At 49.7% G+C, this 18,314-nt stretch overlaps 1 protein-coding gene across 10 annotated transcripts in view; it reads left to right on the plus strand.

The window, feature by feature from the left end:
• Positions 1-18,314, plus strand: part of ARHGAP17 (Rho GTPase activating protein 17) — a 40,326-nt gene that overhangs the window by 5,782 nt on the left and 16,230 nt on the right. For all 10 annotated transcript variants that reach the window (XM_063171552.1, XM_063171553.1, XM_063171557.1 and 7 more), the window contains exons 2-7: positions 11,272-11,311; positions 14,795-14,899; positions 15,861-15,937; positions 16,996-17,107; positions 17,310-17,386; positions 18,036-18,147. In XM_063171552.1, the coding sequence (XP_063027622.1) occupies positions 11,272-11,311; positions 14,795-14,899; positions 15,861-15,937; positions 16,996-17,107; positions 17,310-17,386; positions 18,036-18,147 (523 nt within the window). The remainder of the gene's footprint in view (positions 1-11,271; positions 11,312-14,794; positions 14,900-15,860; positions 15,938-16,995; positions 17,108-17,309; positions 17,387-18,035; positions 18,148-18,314) is intronic.

An 18,314-nucleotide genomic window follows, 5' to 3' on the forward strand; every position in this document is an offset into this window, starting at 1 on the left:
TGTGCTTCCAGACCACATGAAACCTGGGAATGCCTTGCCCAGCTCCAGGGGCGGTGCCAGGGCAGGGTGATGCCCAGGGACCCCGTGGGTGGCATTTCCCAGCTCTGAGCCAGGGGTGCCATCTGACAGCACCATGTCTTCAGTGTCCCCCCTAACCTGGGGATGCCATTTCCCCTTGTCCTGTCACTGCAGGCCCTGTGAACAGTCTGTCCCCATCTTTCTCATCAGCTTTTCAGGTGCTGGAAGGCCACAATCAGGTCAGCCCAAAGCTTCTCTTTCCCACAGAGAGCTAAACAACAAACTAAATTTTGTTTACTTGAATAATAAATCGTTGTGAATTCCAGTAGGAACCAGCTAAAGCCTGCTGGTGAAAAGAACGAAAAGAAAAAGTAACTATATAACTTTGTATGTCAGGTGCTGAGTGGGTAGTGGGTAAAATACTTGAGATTTTTGTTGCAGAAAAAGAAATGAAAAGATTCCAGGCTGGGGGATATGGGTAGTATTAGTTGCCTTCTTGCATGCGTGTCCTCTTCTCCTTTGGCTGTGTTTGAGCTGCTGCCTGATGAAGCAGATGAGAGGGCTGATAAAATATTCACAATCCAGACAGACACCCTGGGATCTGCTCTGCTGCAGCAGCTCCCTGTTCCGCCAGGGTCAGGACAGTGTGGGGATAAAGGCAGCCTCTGTCTGGAGAAAGCCTGGCTTACAGTGCCTTAAAATGAAGAATGGAGGGTTCTCTTTGTGTGCAGGTGGCTGCCAGGTGGCTCCAGGAGGGTTTGAGGTGCAGGGCAGCAGGAAGGGCAGTGCCAGAGCTGGCACACTGTGCTCTGCCCCAGCACGAAACCAGAGCCTGAGTCACCATTCCTGCCTGGAGCTGCTGGGGGAGTGGGAAGGGATGCTGTCCAAGGGCTTTAGGTGCATCCAGGGTGCAGGAGTTGGTATCTGACACAACGGCCTAGAGAGGGAAAAATACCCCTGGATCTGCTTCAGTGGCACTGGCTTGGCTGAAAGCACAGGAGGGGCCTCTTTTCCTCCTGATATTTATTCATATAAACAAAGTAATCCCCACCGTGGATGATTCCTTGATGCTCACTTGGTCTGATGGGGGTTCTTCAGAGAGAATAATTTTAGTATCAGGTTATGCCCAGAGTCAAAATCTTGAAATAGTCATGATTTGATCTGCTGAAATAGCCAGAAGTGATGTAAGAGTCTGTTCCAGCCTGGTGCTGTAATGGGATACACTTGGAATTGATGAAGGCAGATGTGTTTCTTAGACACTTGCATGTTATTTTAAGGTTATGATAATGGATCTGTGGCCAGAGCTGCTTGTTAGAGGTTGTTGTGTTAGCAATGATGAAATGCCAAACAACAGGATCTCTCTAGGAAGGGGTTAAATGAAAAGTGTCTTTGTGAGTTAGAAATGTTTTCTAATACTCTGCACAGTTTCTAGAAAGAAAAGAACTGTAACTTCAATGAAGTAGCTGTGGTTTTCAGCATTGAGGAGAGGCTCCAGCCCACAGTGCTGGGCCTGTCTGGGGCAGCAGCTGGCCGTGGCACAGCTCTGATGTGGAACCAGGGCAGTTTGATTAAACACCACTTTAACTGGGTAAGCAGTCTGATTTCAGTAACTCAGAGCCAGGTGCCTTCACAGCACTGGTGGTGACATACCGAGTGATTTGGATGGATTACTGTACTAGATTGCTTTTTGCAGGCTGTTTGTTGTAGGTGCCAGTCTGGAAGGCTAAACTCGATTCTTGGTCCCTTCCAACCCAAACCCTTCCAGGACTTTGTGGGTTTGATCAAAATGTATTCCTTAGCAAATAGCCTCGGAACCTTGGAGCTGGAAGCTGTTTCAGCTCTTCCATGGCTGATCCACAGGACAGTCGGGATCCTTGTGCAATTCTCCCCAGGAAACAGCTCCTGGAGCCGGGGCCAGCTGGGTGAGGTCAGCGCAGCTCCTCTGGCTGAGGTGGAGCCTCTTTTCTGGACAGGGATTGTTGTGTGCTGCAGTTACTGCACTGCAGAGTGCCAGGGACGTCCTGCAGTGGCTGCAGGGCAGGAATCCGAGGGGTGCAGAGTGCCCACGTGGCATTTGGGGCTCAATACAGGAGGAGTTTTCCTTCTGTCTTGCAGATTGTCCCGTGCTCCACATTGCTGCAGTGAGCTTTTGTATACATAATCTCGCTGGTTTCTCAGGACCCCAGTGATGCTTCCAGAGTGAAACTGAAAATTAATTAAAGGAAAAATGGTAGTTTATACAGCTGGATATTGCACAGACAAGGTAGGTCACGGTGAGAGCTGAAAATGCTGTTGTACACAGAGGTAACACATCCTCCATGTTTAAAGCTAAGAAAGCTGCTTTAGCCACTGACAGGAAAGTTTAATTTCAAAGGTGGGCTGGTTTTTAGGAGATAAATTGTCCTGCAGGCAGTTTGAAAAGTCACAGCTGAGGTATGGCTGTGGCAAGTACAGCAGTTATTCAAATGCAGACTCTTCACATACAAATATCAAGCAATTGTTAGGAAACATCAATCCCCAGATTAAAAATTCCATTTTCTGTAGGAAATGAAGCAGATAAAAACCTGATATTCTCACACAGAGAAACCAGCGTGTGAGCTGAGCTTGCAGCTTCCCTTTGGGTTGAGCACGGAGCTGCTGTGCCCTGCTGCAGAGTGGTTTCACAGGCAGATTAAGTGTTCTGAGCTGCTGGGCTTTGTGGGACAGCACAGGCAGCTCGAGTAATCCTGCTTTTGTAACAGCAGGTCCGGGCGTGCGTGCGAGTGCAGGATCATAAACTCTGCTTGGTGTGGGGCTGCTGCTGTCCCCAGACAGGCTGGGCTTGGGTTTCATTGCAGGGTGGCAGTGGCAGCCCTGGTGCTGGGCACTGCTGGCTCTGTGTGTGCCATGTGTGGCAGGGGGGCAATGGCAGCCCTGGGTTTCATGGCAGGGGGGCAATGGGCACTCCTGGCTCTGTGTGTGCCATGTGTGGCAGGGGGGCAGTGGGCACTGCTGGCTCTGTGTGTGCCGTGTGTGGCAGGGGGGCAATGCCCGGCACTCCTGGCTCTGTGTGTGCTGTGCCCAGGCTACAGCAGAGCAGCAGAGCAGGAGCTGTGCGGGATCCCGGGGATGCCTCTCCTCCTCCTCCTCCTGCAGAAACACAATCAAGGGCTCAGCCATTAATTGTTAATCAGGAAATCAGCGCAAAGGCTCCGTTGTGAAACCGTGGGCATAGGGAATAGTGCCTGGTTTGTCCCCAGCTGACTTTACATAACTGCAGATCCCGGATTCCCTTGCAGCCTTTTGGCTGTCGTGTCAGTGCTTCCAGCTCCTTTTTGCAGCCTGACTTTCTATTCCTGCTTCATTGTTCTGCCTTTTCTGCATTTCCTTGTTTTGCTTCTTGTGTTGATTCAGTTTGGTTCCTTCTCCAAGGCTTTCTCTTGCCAGTTTTGTGAATCCCCAAACTTAAAATAGATCAGGCTGGGCAATACATTAAAAAAGAGCAGTGTTACCTTTAGTGAAATAATAATTTCTGGCCTGGAGTTTTTTGATACTTTGCAAGACTGGAGCCATTGAATCCCTGGGTGCCCTGTGCTGGGGCCTCACCCCCTTCCCAGGGAAGAACTCACTTTTTAATATCTAATCTAAACCTATTTGCTGTCAGCATGAAGCCATCCCCCCTTGTCTTGTCAAAGTTTTTAAAAAAAGGAACCAAATACACAAAAACGCCCAGGGTTTTTTCAGCACTTCAGTGAATTTTGTTCATTCCTGTAGTGCATAGTTTTCCTATTCAGACACGTCTGTCCTGTAGAAAGCTTGTCTGTGGAAAAGGCAGAGCTGCTTCTTGGAGCCCTTTCCAGCAATTAACAATGCAAGACTTCTGGGAAAAGAAATCATGAAGCTCAAGAATGGCTTGAGTCGGTGCTAATCCACCTGTGTCGTGGCTGGAGTGGAAATCAGGATCTGCCGGGAAGTTCAGGAGATGTTGGAGGGTGTTTTGGTAGTTTTTAAAATTCCCTTTTCACATGCGGAGGAGTTCTCATGTCAGCAGGTGGTTTGGCAAGGGGACTGCACTCACTCAAATGTACGAGCTGCCGAAGGCACAGGGGGAATCCCTGAGCCTCCTGTTATCAATCCCTGAGCCCTCCTGTTATCAATCCCTGAGCCCTCTGTTATCAATCCCTGAGCCCTCTGTTATCAATCCCTGAGCCCTCTGTTATCAATCCCTGAGCCTCCTGTTACCAATCCCTGAGCCCTCCTGTTATCAATCCCTGAGCCCTCCTGTTATCAATCCCTGAGCCCCCTGTTGTCAATCCCTGAGCCCCCTGTTATCAATCCCTGAGCCCCCTGTTGTCAATCCCTGAGCCCCCTGTTGTCAATCCCTGAGCCCCCTGTTATCAATCCCTGAGCCCCCTGTTATCAATCCCTGATCCCTCCTGCTGTGCTCAGACCTGCGGCCGCCTCGGTGCCCAGAGCCCTGCCAGCCTGCTCCAGCTGCCCTTCCCTTTGTCCCAGTCCTGGAGCTCACCCCTCTGGGTGGGAAATGCCTTTCCTGGCATCCAGGCCAGCCCTGGCGCTGCTGGCAGTGGGGATGCTCCTGCCTGGCCAGGGACAGGAGCAGCAGGACACGGCCCCTTGTGGCAGCAGCCCTGCCGGCTGATGTCACCTGCTGGGAATGCGATGTCGGCCCCGGGGTGCAGTTCCGTTATCAGTTTAAGCTGATCTTAAGTGGCTGATGTTGCTGAAAGGGACAGATTTGCCTGTGCAGCCTGTGCTGGTGCTGCTGCCCAGCCCGTGCCAAGCAGAGGGCCTGGCAGCCGGGAGCAGTTTGGGGTGCTGGATGTGACCCCAGCCTGAGCCACCGTGGGGCAGGGAGGGCTGGAGGGACCCCCAGCTCACATCTGGGAAGGGGAGGGTCCCAGGCAGGGTCCCTGCAGGACACGGGCTGTGGGGAGCTGAAGGAGGGGCAGCCCAGCCCTGCTCCGTGCCCTGGCCTGGCCCTGGCACACACCTGGTGCCTGCAGGGCCCAGGTGAGCAGCCCTGGCCAGGTGCTGGCCCCAGGTGCTGCAGGATCATTTCTTGCTCCTGGTGCCCAGGTTAAATTTCACCTGGAGCTGCTGCTGGGGCCCAAAGCACAGGAATCCCTGCTCTGGCAGCACCTGCTGCTTTGCTGGCACGCAGGGGATGTAAAATTACACCTGACATTGAGGAATAACAGTTCAGGAATTATTTAGATTGCTTTCTGGACTGTGTCCTATAGCAGAACTGTACCCAGCTAATTTTACATGAATGTTTCTGCATAAGTAAGAGGTTGTTCTTGCTGGGGAGAGACCTTGTGTGAGAATAAACTTTTAAATGTAAATAAATACCTGGCAGTTAAATATTAAAAACAGTAACCAAGACGTGATGTGGAGTGTGTTTGTGTGCTTTTCTTAAAATAAATTATGTTAATAAACTGACATGTTTGGAAAGCTCAAGTTCTGTAGTAAAGTATAGCATAAGGAATGTAGATTGTAGTACTGAAGGGGGGGAAAAGCAAAGCATAGGAAATACATCATCATTTCATAAGCTATACCAGAAACTTTACAAAGTTTGTCTCAGGTTCTTTGGGGTTTTTTGGTCACTAATTTTGACAGCTTGTCATAGGACTGTTTTCTTGGGGGACAAAATATGAGACCACAGCTAGATTTTAGCAGCTAGAATGTTAATCCCCTGCAGCAGCACTTTGCCTTTCCTTCAGAAGCTGTTAATAGTTTCAGCATCAAATGCACTTTGTAAAAGAAGTCACATTGGTATTTACCTGACAGAGGTTTGGGGTTTTTCAGAGTCAAAAAGAATATTTTGTCCCAGGTATGGTGAGCAGTCAGTGTTTGGTTTGCTGGGATAGCAGGTGATTGGAAGCAATTGGATTTACAATTTACTGAATTGTGAATCTGTATTTGCACCCAGAGGTTTACAAGCTGTTGTACTCATCAGGCTGCCCACTGAAACACGGCTTCCTTCCCTCAAACAAAACTGCTGTGAATGGGCTCCTGCTTTCAGACCACAGTTGTGTTTTTGCCTGTAGAAAGTTCAGCTCAAAGCCGTCTCAGATTTGCAGTGCTGTGGCTCAGGGTGAGCAGCCCAGCTTGGCTGGACTGAACCCACCAGTGCTGCCCCGTGTCTGGTGGAGCTCTCGAGGTGTGATACTAAAACCACTCAGGGAGGGGCTGTGCAGGGCCTTGCTGCAGCGCCTGTCCCTCCCAGAGTGGCCTGAAAATGGGATTTGGCTTGAGCCGTGCTTGTTCTCCAGGGCTAAATTTACTGCCTGGCTCCGGAGCCCGGCCTTGGATCCATTTCACCAGGCAGGAATTCCAGTCCCCTCCTGTGCAGAGCCTGTCCTGGGCTTCCCTGCCCTGCTCGGGAGCTCTCTGCTCTCCTGCCAAGATGATTATCTGCTCCCTGCAGCCTGCTCTGCCTCTCAGCAGAGCACCAGCTCCACTCCAGGGCTGGGCTGGGGGAGATCAGAGCTGAGCTTGGGGAGTGACCGGGCACAGGCTGATGGGGAGCTCAGTTCAGGGCATAAAGAAGGAAGGCAGAGCAGCAGAAATCTTTCTTTACCTGCTCCCCAAGGCCTGAGCTGTAGTTGTGCAGCTCTGAGGTGTTTGGATCATTGGAATGATTTGGAGGTGATGCACCATTTTTAAAGGACTGGAGGCACAGGAGCTGCAGCTGGTGGGTGAGCTCCAGAACAGCCTTTGGTGGGATTTCTGCATCACTGAAACATCAGTGGTCACCACATTTACAATTAAATCCATTTTAATACATGCACAGAAGCTTACATTTTTAAATGGGGTGAAAAATGAGAATAGGAGGCAAACTAAATTGTGCTAATGGCTGGCTTGTGGTGTTCGCTGAATACTAATACTGAAAGTGATGGTGACTAACACCTGACAGCGTTCTCTGAGTTATTTTTGAACGTTTGAAACCCACTTCAGAATGTTGATGTTTACCTTGGGTCATGCTGGTTTCCATTCAAAAATTAGCCTAAGATCAAAGAGGCAGGAGTGACTTGGTCCTGAAACACCTTGGAGTTGTATTTTCTGTGGAGTTTGTCTCGGTGAGTGTCAGAAAAGCAAACCTCTTTGAAGGGAAATTATCATCTGATTCTGGATCCCTTGTTTTGGAGCAGAGCTGCCGATGGTTTCATTTTTCCTGGCAGCAAGTGCTGCCTATTGTATGTGGAGAGCAGGCAGGATGTGCTGCCAGCCCGCCAAGGTGCTCGGTGTTACCTCACCAGAGGCTGGGCCGGCTCCTCCTGGTAACAAACACAGCTTTGTTTGAGGAGAAACCACCCGGCAGGGCAGGCTGGCCGTGACTCTGTCTCCAGCTTGGGTGGATGTCTCCTTGCTGCCGCTGAAACCTTTCCAGGGCTGAGAGCTGTCCCTGCCCTGCCCTGGCATCACCTCTGCCAGGGCCCCGCCCTGCCCAGCTGTGGCTGACTCAGGCTTGGTCTCCTCGGTGACATTGCCACTGAGTCACCGCTGCTGCTGCTGTCACTGGCCAGGGCTTCATGGCTCATGTGGCAGGTTAGCTCTGCTTCCTTCCTGCTCAGCCCTTCAGAGTCCTGGAAGGGTTTGGGGTGCAAGGGGCCTCAAAGCCCACCCAGTGCCACCCCTGCCATGGCAGGGACACCTTCACTGTGTCCAGCCTGGCCTTGGGCAGTGCCAGGGATCCATGGCAGCCACAGCTGCTCTGGGCACCTGTGCCAGGGCCTGCCCAGCCTCCCAGGGAGGAATTCCTTCCTCTGTCTGACAGAGGGATTCCCCCAGCCCCTGTAAAATGTCTCTTGCAGTGGTTCTGTGGCTTTCACCTGCCTTGGAGATCAGCCCTGCTTCAGTGCTGATGCCCCCCCAGTGATGGGCAGGACCAGGGGGCTCTCAGATACTCTTTAGATGAAGCATTATACATGGAAATGTAAATTCTTTCCCGGTGGAAGATAAACACTTTTTTCTCAGGAATTCCTATCTGCTCTTTCCAGATGTGCAGAGAAGACTTCTGGCCTGGAAGTGTGAAGGAGCTGCAAAATGGCCAAGTTGTTTTGGGGACAAATGACTGAGGTTTCAACCTGTGGACTGGGAGCTGTCCTGCCCACCCTGCCTGGGCAGAGCCAGGCTTTGGGCTGCAGCAGAGCCCTGTGGCTGGGCTGGGCTTCAGCCTGGGTCAGAAAGGAGGGAAAAAGTAAGGGGAATTAAAAGGAATGATTCCATAAAGCACTCTGACAGGAGGTCAGTTAGGGGCACATGGAATGCAGTTTTACAATGTCACAGCCAGCCAAAGCATTGTGATTAACATGTCTAGAATAAAAAGGTACAGTCTTGCCCTGTGAAACCAATTGGGTTTTTGCTTGGAGTGAGTTAAGGCCATGCCAGCCACAGGTAGGAAATGGCACCAGCGTTTCTGTCCCATATCCTGTTTCATGCTAAGTACTGTATTTACTGTCTTGAAAAGAAAATTTGCCTGAAGAAGCAAGAGTTTTGTTAGAAATGAGTTTCTCAGTGCCCTGGCACCATGGGGGCACGGCTGGCTCTGCCCAGGGCTTTGGCTGGGCCTGGCAGCTGTGCTGTGCTCAGAGCCTGCCCTGCTGCCAGCCTGAAGTGCTGCTTTCACAGAGTTCAGTACTTTTATCCCATTTGTCATTAAGAGGATTATTGCAGCCATAACAAACGATTGTTCCCTCGTGTTTTTTACAATCGGTCTGTTAAAGGCACTGCTGCCCTGAGAGCTCAGTGCCAGCTGGTTCATGTCAGGCTTCTGTGGTGCAGCAGAGCAGCTCCAGCTCTCAGGGGCTCCTTTCCCAGGGGAGCAGCTCCATTCTGCTCCAGCAGAGCACAGCAGGTATTTGGGGTTTGAGCACCTGAAGCCTGTGCTGTGCTGCAGCTGGGGTGCCAGTCCTGTGTGCCCAGTCCAGCATTCCCAGGGATTTCTTCACTGCTTCACTTAGATAGCATGCAAATAAACCCTAGCAGGGGCTGGGGACAGAAGTTTAGCAGTGAAAAAGAAAATCTGATCTTGTTTAGGAGTTTGCTGCTTCCCTGGTTAGCTGGCAGAAGGAATTAGCATCCCTCGAAGTTGCAGTTGGATGGAAACTTCAAACTGGTCATACCTGTAATTCCAGGAGACAGAGGTTAATTCCAGGGAGACAGAGGTTACTGCCAAGGAAGCCAGGTCCCTTTGATGGTTTGCTGCTTTCCCCTATGCAGAGAGGAGATGGGCTGGCTGCTATCACAGAGCTGTTTTCTTTTTCATGGTTGTGATCACTGAAAAACAACATTATTTAGTGGCTCTTTCTTGGCTTCCTTATTAAAGGTGGAATGTGGGCCTGCAGGAAGGGTGAGGTTTTCCCTGGCTGCATTTCCGAGCCTGACATCAGCAGCAGGGGCTGTTCTGCCCTGCCTGGCCTGGCCCTGCTCCTGCTGCCACCAGGGCTGGGCCAGCATCCCCAGGGAGGACACCTGCACTGTCCCACAGGGGCTCTGGGCCTGCAGAAACCACATCAGTTTGAGAAAAAGAAATACAAAAATAAATACAATTATTTGAGAAATAAAATACAATTGAGAAAAAGAAATACAATTATTTTGCACTTCACAAATTATCCATAGTATGTGGGTAACAGCATTTAAACTGGGAGCAAACTTCTGTTGGCCCAGTACTGAGCCACCATTTACCCCAGTGGATAGAACATCCTGGGGAAAAGGAAGGAGAGATCAAACTGTATATTACTCTAAAGTTGTATGGAAGCTCTGTTCTAATGTTTGAGGGGGTTTGAATTAAAGTTGTGGTTGCAGCCAGGTGGGTTATGCAGTGATACAATATAAATATATTAATAATAAGTATAAATAATTGCTCTCTAACAGGATGTCATTTCCGTCAGATGAAATGTTTCTGTTTGGGTGGCAGAAAAGTTTATCAATCTTGTCTGTGTTTTCCTCAACAAATAAATATTGCAGTGCTGTCAGAGTATTTCAGCTGCTTTTGTCTGAGTCTGGCTGAGGCTCTCAGCTTTTGCTTTATTCTGGCATTTAATTATTAAACACCTTATGGTTCACAACTAGTTGAAGCAGATAATGTGCTGTAAAATTGAATTCAAATAAATGCTTTAAAAGCACCAACCCAAACCTGAAGGAATCCTGTCCTTGGAGGCTTTTGGCACGTTCAGCTGCTGAGGGCTGATCAGGAACTCGAGCTTGCTGTGCGTGCCGGGTTTGCAGTGGGTTATTTGACAGATTGCAGGGGCTGATAAAGGCTGGAGTGGCTGAGGGACTCTGGCAGCAGCAGGGGAAACTCTCAGAACAGGAAGAGAGTGTGCTGGAGTCCCTCCAAGTGCTCCCTGGTGTAGATGTGTAGTAACGGTGAGCACAGGGAGGAGAGATTGGGGAAACTGAATTTATCTTTATTTTATACGCCTGGCGGAGGGAAACTCAATCACTGCTAGAGCCACAGAGCCAGCAACAAATAAACCTGTGTCAGCATTGAACAATTTCAGTTTGTTGAGCTGGGCTGGCAGGGTGTGAGGTGTGTGCAGGACAGACACAGCAGTGTGTCTGCAGCCTTTGGCAGCGTGTGGGAGCCAGCAGGGCTGCTCTGTGGCAGGCAGCCTTTCCTGGGAATGCCATTCATTCTGCTGAGCCTGTCAGGTACCAGAGCCTGTGTTCAGTGCTGGGAGTTGAGCAGGATGAGGGGATGGGGGTTTCTGCTGAAGCCTGGCTGTGTGGGGAGCTACAGGCTGCCATCCCCACTGCTTTGAGGGATAAAGCTCTGCTTTAGTGCTCCAGCTCAGGGAGGGGATGGTGCCTCCCCTGCTCTTCTCATGGCTTTGTATTCCTGTACAGTCAGGAGCACTGGCTCAGTTTGCTTTGGGCTGTTCCAGGTGCAGCTGGAGTCACCATTTGGGGCTTGGTGCAGTGGTTCAGGTGCACTGGCTCAGTTTGCTTTGGGTTATTCCATGTGCAGCTGGAGTCACCATTTGGGGCTTGGTGCAGGTGCATTGACCCAGTTTGCATTGGGTTATTCTGTGTGCATTTGGAATCACCATTTGGTGCTTGTGCAGTGTATTTGTGCTGCAGGCTTTGTGTGTCAGGGTTTCCCAAACCCCCTGGGACAGGTGAACATGGTGCTGTTTGCAGTTATGGGGCCATAACTTGGAACTGAGCAAGTTTTATTGGAATTATTGAGGCAATCTGTGACCCTGAACATGCCAGTTGACTGACAATTGTCCTTTTTTCCTCCCTTAGGGCTGAGAGAACAGAGGTGCTCAGTGAAGACCTGTTGCAGGTATTGTAACATGCTTCATATGTATTTTTTTTAATGCTGTGATGTGTGAGCTTTCTGAGGTTTGTGGAGAACCTGATGTGGGGAGAAATACTGCACATGTCAGGGATGGAACCCTGGAGATCCTTGACTTTACAGCACCTGAAATAACAGGTACATTTTGAGTAGAAAAACTCAGTTATTTCTGTTTCTGAGTGCAATCACATGGCTTGGTAGAGTGGAGGAGGAACCACTCCTGCTTTTAATGAGATGAACAGGCCTGCTGAGCCCAGGAGCCATTGGTGCTGGTGATGTGCCAGTCTGGCTGGGGAGGATGAGGATGAGGAAACCCTGCTGGCCACAGCTGGTTTCTGTCCTCACTGCTTTCACCTGGACACATCAACTGGGCCTTAAGAGAAGGGGCAGAGAAATCCTCCCAACTGCTCACTAATAGAGTCTGTTACTGCTTGAAGTGAGTGTACAAATGCTTCTTGTTTAGCTGTGATACTTGTTCTCAGATTTGTCATGCTGACATCGATTTGTTTGCAGACTTGTCATCTCTGTGCAGATTTATCATCTCATCAAACACGACTCTCATGGTGGAATTGAGGCTGCAACTGTCACATTAGCAGGGGTGACTGATTCCGTGGAGCAGACTTGCCTGCAGACTTGTCCCACATAGCTGTCTTCCCCTATTTCTCTGTGAAGGGTCTGTGAAAGGAACACGAATCAGGGAGGGAAGTCAGGCTGGCTGCTGCTGGACTCAGTGTGGTGCTCATTTCTGGCTCATCAAAGAGCACCTCAGCCTGAGCTCAGGGCCTGCAGGTGGAGCAGGGAGGTCAGGCAGGTGATGGAGGTGCCTCTGGTTCAGGAGGCAGCTGAGGGAGTGTGTCAGCCTTCAGACATGAATTCAGCTCAAATACCCAGAATTACAGAGTCCCAGACTGGTTGGGGTGGAGGGGACCCTAAAGCCCACCCAGTGCCACCCCTGCCATGACAGGGACACTTTCCCCTGTCCCAGGCTGCTCCAACCTGGCCTTGGGGCAGCCACAGCTGCTCTGGGCACCTGTGCCAGTGTAATGGTGACTCGAAACATTTCACCCCCTTTTCAGGGGCTTGCTTTATTTAAACTAAAAATACCTTCCCAGTCTGACTAAAAATACCTTCCCAGTCTGACAGTTCTGTTGCTAATTCCTGAGGAGGTGTGCAGCTCAGAGGCACAAAGATGTTGAACACCTTGGTAGCCTGTGAGAGCCCAGCTGCTTTCTTGCTTAGCTGCAGAATAGTAACAAGAAGTGAAAGCCAAAAGCTCTGCTGCTCGTTGCCAAAAAAATTTTGCAAGCAAGGCTTTCCCAGGCCCCGAGCAGCCTGGCTACACCCAAGTGGAAGAATTTACTCACTTGTTTGTTTGCTCTTGGGGGCTTGAGCAGGGGCAGGAGGCTCTTATCTAACCCACGGGTTTGGAAACATGGTGCTGCTCACTTCACAAACATGGCTCACGCTTGGGCTTTTTTATATTTAGCCCAAGCTTTGCCACAGGATTGTTACAGCTTTTTTTTGTTCTGTTTTCTGAAGGGCTGTGCTCCATTTCAAGTGTCTGTTCAGTGTGTTTCATCTGAAGACAAGGGCTATAATTCAGTGCTCCAAAGGCCTGTACAATAGCCCTGCTTTCTGGCACGGCCCCGTGGCAGATAATAAAGCAATTGTGTGATGCTCTGTACTCTGGGGATGGCCTGAGGGGACAGACAGCGTGGCCCCTGGGTCACACTGTCACTGTAGAGGTGGCTTGGAGGAGATTAATGCCCTTTGTGGTGTTCTTGCCATCTCTGCCCTAGAGGGCAGATCAGAGAGCAGAGGGCAGGGCTGAAATTGTGGGGTCACGTTCCTGCTGTCAGTCGTGTGCCCTCCCTGCAGCTCAGGGTGCCTGCAAAGAGCCTTGGCAGCTGCAGAGCTGTCCAAGGAGCCCCAGGCAGGGCTGCCCAGCTGTGCCAGGGGCTCAGAGGAGCCTCAGCCCCAGGGTGGCACCTGCTCCACGTGTGGGACACCCTGTGCTCAGCGTCAGAGCTTCTCACTGCCTGGCCTTGCAAAGTGAATTGTCCTGTAGCAAAAGGATGGTTTAGAGTGTGGTGGTGCTGTTTGCTCCCTGTGAGGTGGCACAGGTGCCCAGAGCAGCCCTGGATCCCTGGCAGTGCCCAAGGCCAGGCTGGACAGGGCTTGGTGCACCTGGGACAGTGGAAGGTGTCCCTGGTCCTGGGTGGGATTTAAGGTCCCTTCCACCCCAAACCATTCCAGGATTTCATTTGGGTTATAACACAACAGAAGTGAATAATCTTATCTGCACCAATAGAGCACAAACAATACCTGCTTGTTCATTGATCTCCTTATGGGCTTTTCCCACCTGGATTTAATTTTGAATTTGTTGCTGCACACTCTGTAGATAAAAGGCAGAGCCTTGTGCTCTCAGAGAAATCTCTGGGCAGTTTCTCTGCAGCTTTTTCTACCCTAATGGATTTCTACTGATTGTTTTGAGCACTTCAACTTGGGTTCATTTTGCCCTCCTGAAAATATAATAAAAGTGATTTTAGAGCTGTATCAAAAACTGGAATCTGTTCAGATTATTTCTACAGATGAAATCTACTTTTTTTTTCCCTTGCTTTTTAAATAGAACCCATTCCAAAGGGCCTCCTGTTATTCTTGGTGAGTCATCAAAATGCAGATAAACAGCATTCTTTGGGTGCTGTGCACAGAGAACTCAGTGCCACGAGCAGTTCTGTCCCACTGCTCATCTCTGTGTTTGTTTTTGGTGTTCTTTGAAATAAAATAGTCCAAATTCCTTACTTAAAATCCCTTAAAAGAACAGTTTATCATGTATATATTTGTCCTATTCACAGGCTGTGTATTAAGCCATGTTTGAATTAGATGCTGATGAACAGAGCTCTTGTTTGGGCTTTGACTCCTGTTTTTTAATTCCCCATCCCATTTGAACCTCAGTAGTCTCTCCCTGGAAATTCTGTTTTGCTCAGCATGTGGGAGCTGTGTCCTTGTGTTTAAGAGCCAGGGAAGGACGTGCAGGAGGAGCTTGGAGTCCAGGTTTGTCTCCAGCACCTGCTTCACAAGGTCACAGTGACAAAGATGAGTTTTCCCACAGTTTTCTCTCTAAATTGGTGTCTCAGGTACCTGCATGTGCCATTCATCTCAGATGCCAAGTGCCACCCTGATTGCCTTGTGCCAAGCAGGGCAATGCTTTTTCCCTTTCCAACTTTCCAGTGCCGTGAGCTCTGAATGAATCTCTGCGCCACTGAAGAGAAAAACCAATTTCAGTTTCCCCCCAAGCATTTTTGCTGTCAGGCACTTCTCCTAAGCAGCTGCACTTCTTGTAAGCTGGAGAATTTGAGAAATCTGCAGCCCAGAGCTGCGTGCGGTACAGAGGGAAGGTTTTCTGCTGAGGCCAGGGAAATAACTTCTGGTTTTTGTGTTGTTTTCCCTTCCTCCCCTGTGGCTGAGCAGATCGAGAGGCGGCTGGACGCCGTGAGGTCCGTGTGCCACCTGGCCCAGAAGAGGCTGATTGCCTGCCTGCAGGGCCAGCATGGCACTGACCCCGACAAGAGACACGTGAGTACGGCTGGGGGTGCCACCAGGGCAGCATGGCTCTGCCAGGGCAGCACGGCTGTGCCAGAGTGCCAACAGGGCACCACGGCTCTGCCAGGGCAGCTTGCTGCTGGCACTGGTGGCACTGCAGTGAAACACCAGTGAAACCCCATTGAAACTCCAGTGATACCCCAGTGATACCCCAGTGAAACTCCAGTGACACTGCTGTGACAACCCACTGACACCCCAGGGACAGCCCAGTGACAGCCCAGTGAAACTTCAGTGACATCCTGGTCAAATCCCAGAGACAGTCCAGTTAAACCCCAGTGACACCTCAGTGCCATCCCAGTGAAACTCCAGTGCCAGCCCAGTGCCAGCCCACCCCAGCACAGCCTGGAGCAGCTCAGCAGTGCCAGGACACCTCATGTCCCTGCTGGGTGCTGGGGGCTCTCCTGCCCCAGCCAGGAGAGACAATTGCAGCTCTGCAGCTCTGCCCCAGCTCCTCAGGTCTGGAGCTGCCCTGGCAGCTGAGCTGGCTGGAAATGCTGTTCTGCACACGTTTGGTTCTGCCCTCCTCAGCAAAGCTGTAGTTGGGTTTTCTTAGAGCATCTGAGCCAGAAAGAATTCACATTCACACTTTCCTTTTATTGAGTAACAGACCTGGAGCAGGGGCACACAGCAGAGAGAGGTGACAAGCTGGGTGCTCAAATCTCAGCTCTAAGCTGTTTATCTCTCCTTGGCAGTGCCTGAGATATGCTTTGGGCCAGTGATTCCAGCTAAAACTGAGAGGAAAGTGCTTTTCAGAGTGTCTGAGAACAGGAGTCCTGGGGCTCAAAACTTGTTGTGACTTGGCATTTTCCTGGAGTCCAGGAATGAGCTGTGTTTGTGTAATAGAAACCACATGGAAGGGGAGCAGAACCTGAGAGGGGATGTGCTGGAAAGAGTGAGCAGCAGCAAGCTAAGCACTGTTCCTTGTGTTCCACAGAAAAAGCTTCCTCTCACAGCCCTGGCTCAGAACATGCAGGAGGGCTCCATCCAGCTGAGTGATGAAACTCTGCTGGGGTAAGTGTTTGCCTTTTCACTGATTGCTGTCTGACATCTCATTGCTGCAGGGCTCCAGTTAGAACCTCTGGGTGCACAAAGGCTGGTTTCAGTCTAATAAAACTTAATATTTCTAGTTTCTCTAATCCAAAGGGAGGAACTGTGAGCAAGCAGTTTTTCTGGAATGGTCTGGGGACAAGCTTTAGGCTGAATTGCATTACAGAGGATTCTCTGCTATCATAAAAGCTTTTAAAATGGCTTTTTTCTTTGTGGGTTAGTAGAAATATCATCTCCATTTGAAGTTTAAAATGTTGCGTATTCTACAATTAAACTGCATTTTTATTTTAAACTGCATTCTGCAGGTTTGAATTGATGACCTAAAATAATGTCAGTTTGCATTAATGGCTCCTAGTTTAAAGTAGCCCAAATTTATCTATCTTGGAAAAGTGGTTATTTGCAATTAACAGGAAAGTGGCTGAAACAAGTGAACCTCCCTGTGCTGAATTCCTGGAGCCAAGTGGGTTTTCTCCTTGCTGGTGGGAATTCTCATGGAGACAGTGTAGAATGACCTCAGAAACCTCTGAGAGCATATTTCTGAGCCACTGCAGGAGATTCAAACCTGGATAAAAATCTCACAGAGTAGGGGTTTTCCTTATAACAAGCATAAAATGAAGGTCAGGTCATGGGTTTGGAGCCTGAGATGCTGGGGATGGGATTGCTGGGAATTAGGGTGTTAAGATCTTCACATTAAAGGGGCTTAGGAAAAAGTGAAATACTGCACTGAGCAGTTTCTCTGTGAGATGGAAGGATGGGCTTGGAAATAAATACTGACTTTGTGCCCTCAGGGCTGCTGTAATCACCTGGATGTCTGAAAGCCTCCAAAGTGTTGTCATGGCTCAGGAATTTAGGAGAAAGAGGTTTAATAAGAGCACTTGCCTGTCCCAGATGGCTCCAAGAGAGCACAGAGCAATTGAAGGGTTGCTTTGCTTTCTGCAGCACAAAGCTTTGCAAAGCTCTGCTCTGCCTTCAATCCTCCTTCAGTCGGTAACTGCCTTGACAGATTTCTGTAATTCTTACAGGAAAATGCTGGATACCTGTGGGGATGCAGAGAACAAACTGGCAATGGAGCTCTCCCAGCATGAAGTACAGATTGAGAGGGAAGTTATAGACCCACTGTGCCTGCTGACAGAGGTGAGACAGCTCTGCCTGAGAGGGGAACACACCTGGACTGATGCATAAACTGAGCAGAAGTGGTTTATCTCAGTGCTGGCACTAAAAAACTGCTTTAAGGAGCCCTGTGTTAGTGGTGGAAAGTGGGTATGAAACGTACAATATGTGATTTGTTACAGTGCACAATTTAAAATGGAATGTAAGCCCCTAATTCTCATTTCAGACAGAGATCCCAAACATTCAGAAGCAGAGGAAGCAGCTTGCAAAGCTGGTGCTGGACTGGGATTCTGCAAGGGGAAGGTAGGAGAGCATTTTAGTTCCTGGCTGCTTTTCTGTCCATGTGAGCTCCTTGTTGGCATCTGATGGCTCCTGCTCTGCTCTGGTGCTTGCTCCTGAAATGCAGCTGTGAGCAGGCAATGGGTGAAAAAAGACAAACTTTCATTTCAGTTACACCAGGAGAGGATTCCTGACTGCTAGATCCAAACAGAATCAGGATTTCAGAGTCCTTACGTGCCTGTATACAACTGGAAAAATGTTGGGAACTCGTCCAGTTTCCAGTTCATACAAGTGTTTAACTTAAATAAGGAATCACTGAAGTTCTCAGCTTGAATAGGGAGCAGGAGCTGTGTGGAGCCATCTCCTTGGGAGGCTCCTGGGTTTTCCATGAGTGCCTCTGGATGGTTTTACCCTCCCTGAGAGCTGGGGCAGCCACTTTCAGCATGTTCCACACCCATGTTATGGGGCAGACACAGGACCCTGATGGTTTTTATAGCTGCTGGTGGGTTATGTCAGCATGTCATGACTGGTGTGTTTGGAACCTTTGGTTCTGTTGGAAAACCTCTGGAACTGTGGGGATTGTTCCTGTAGAGAGAAACCAGTTCCAAGGGAGCCACAAATGCAGATTTGTGTTGAAAATTGATTCTCACAGACTGAAATTTTTCTTCCCCAGATACAACCAAGCCCACAAAACTTCAGGAACAAATTTCCAAGTGCATCCCTCAAAAATAGAATCTCTTAAGGAAGAGATGGATGAAGCTGGGAATAAAGTAGAGCAGTGCAAGGTAAGGACAGGATGAGTGTCCCTTCCCCAGCTGCCATGGAATTGCCCACTTGTGCAACTGCAAGTCATGTGGCTGTGGCAGTGCCTGTCCTGGGGGCATTTCATGCCAGCTGATCTCTGGATTGCTGCAGTTCAATGAGGAACTCCATCCAGGCTGTTTCTAGGTTG

This window comes from Melospiza melodia, chromosome 18 (genome assembly GCF_035770615.1).
Source record: "Melospiza melodia melodia isolate bMelMel2 chromosome 18, bMelMel2.pri, whole genome shotgun sequence".
Lineage (NCBI taxonomy): Eukaryota > Metazoa > Chordata > Aves > Passeriformes > Passerellidae > Melospiza > Melospiza melodia.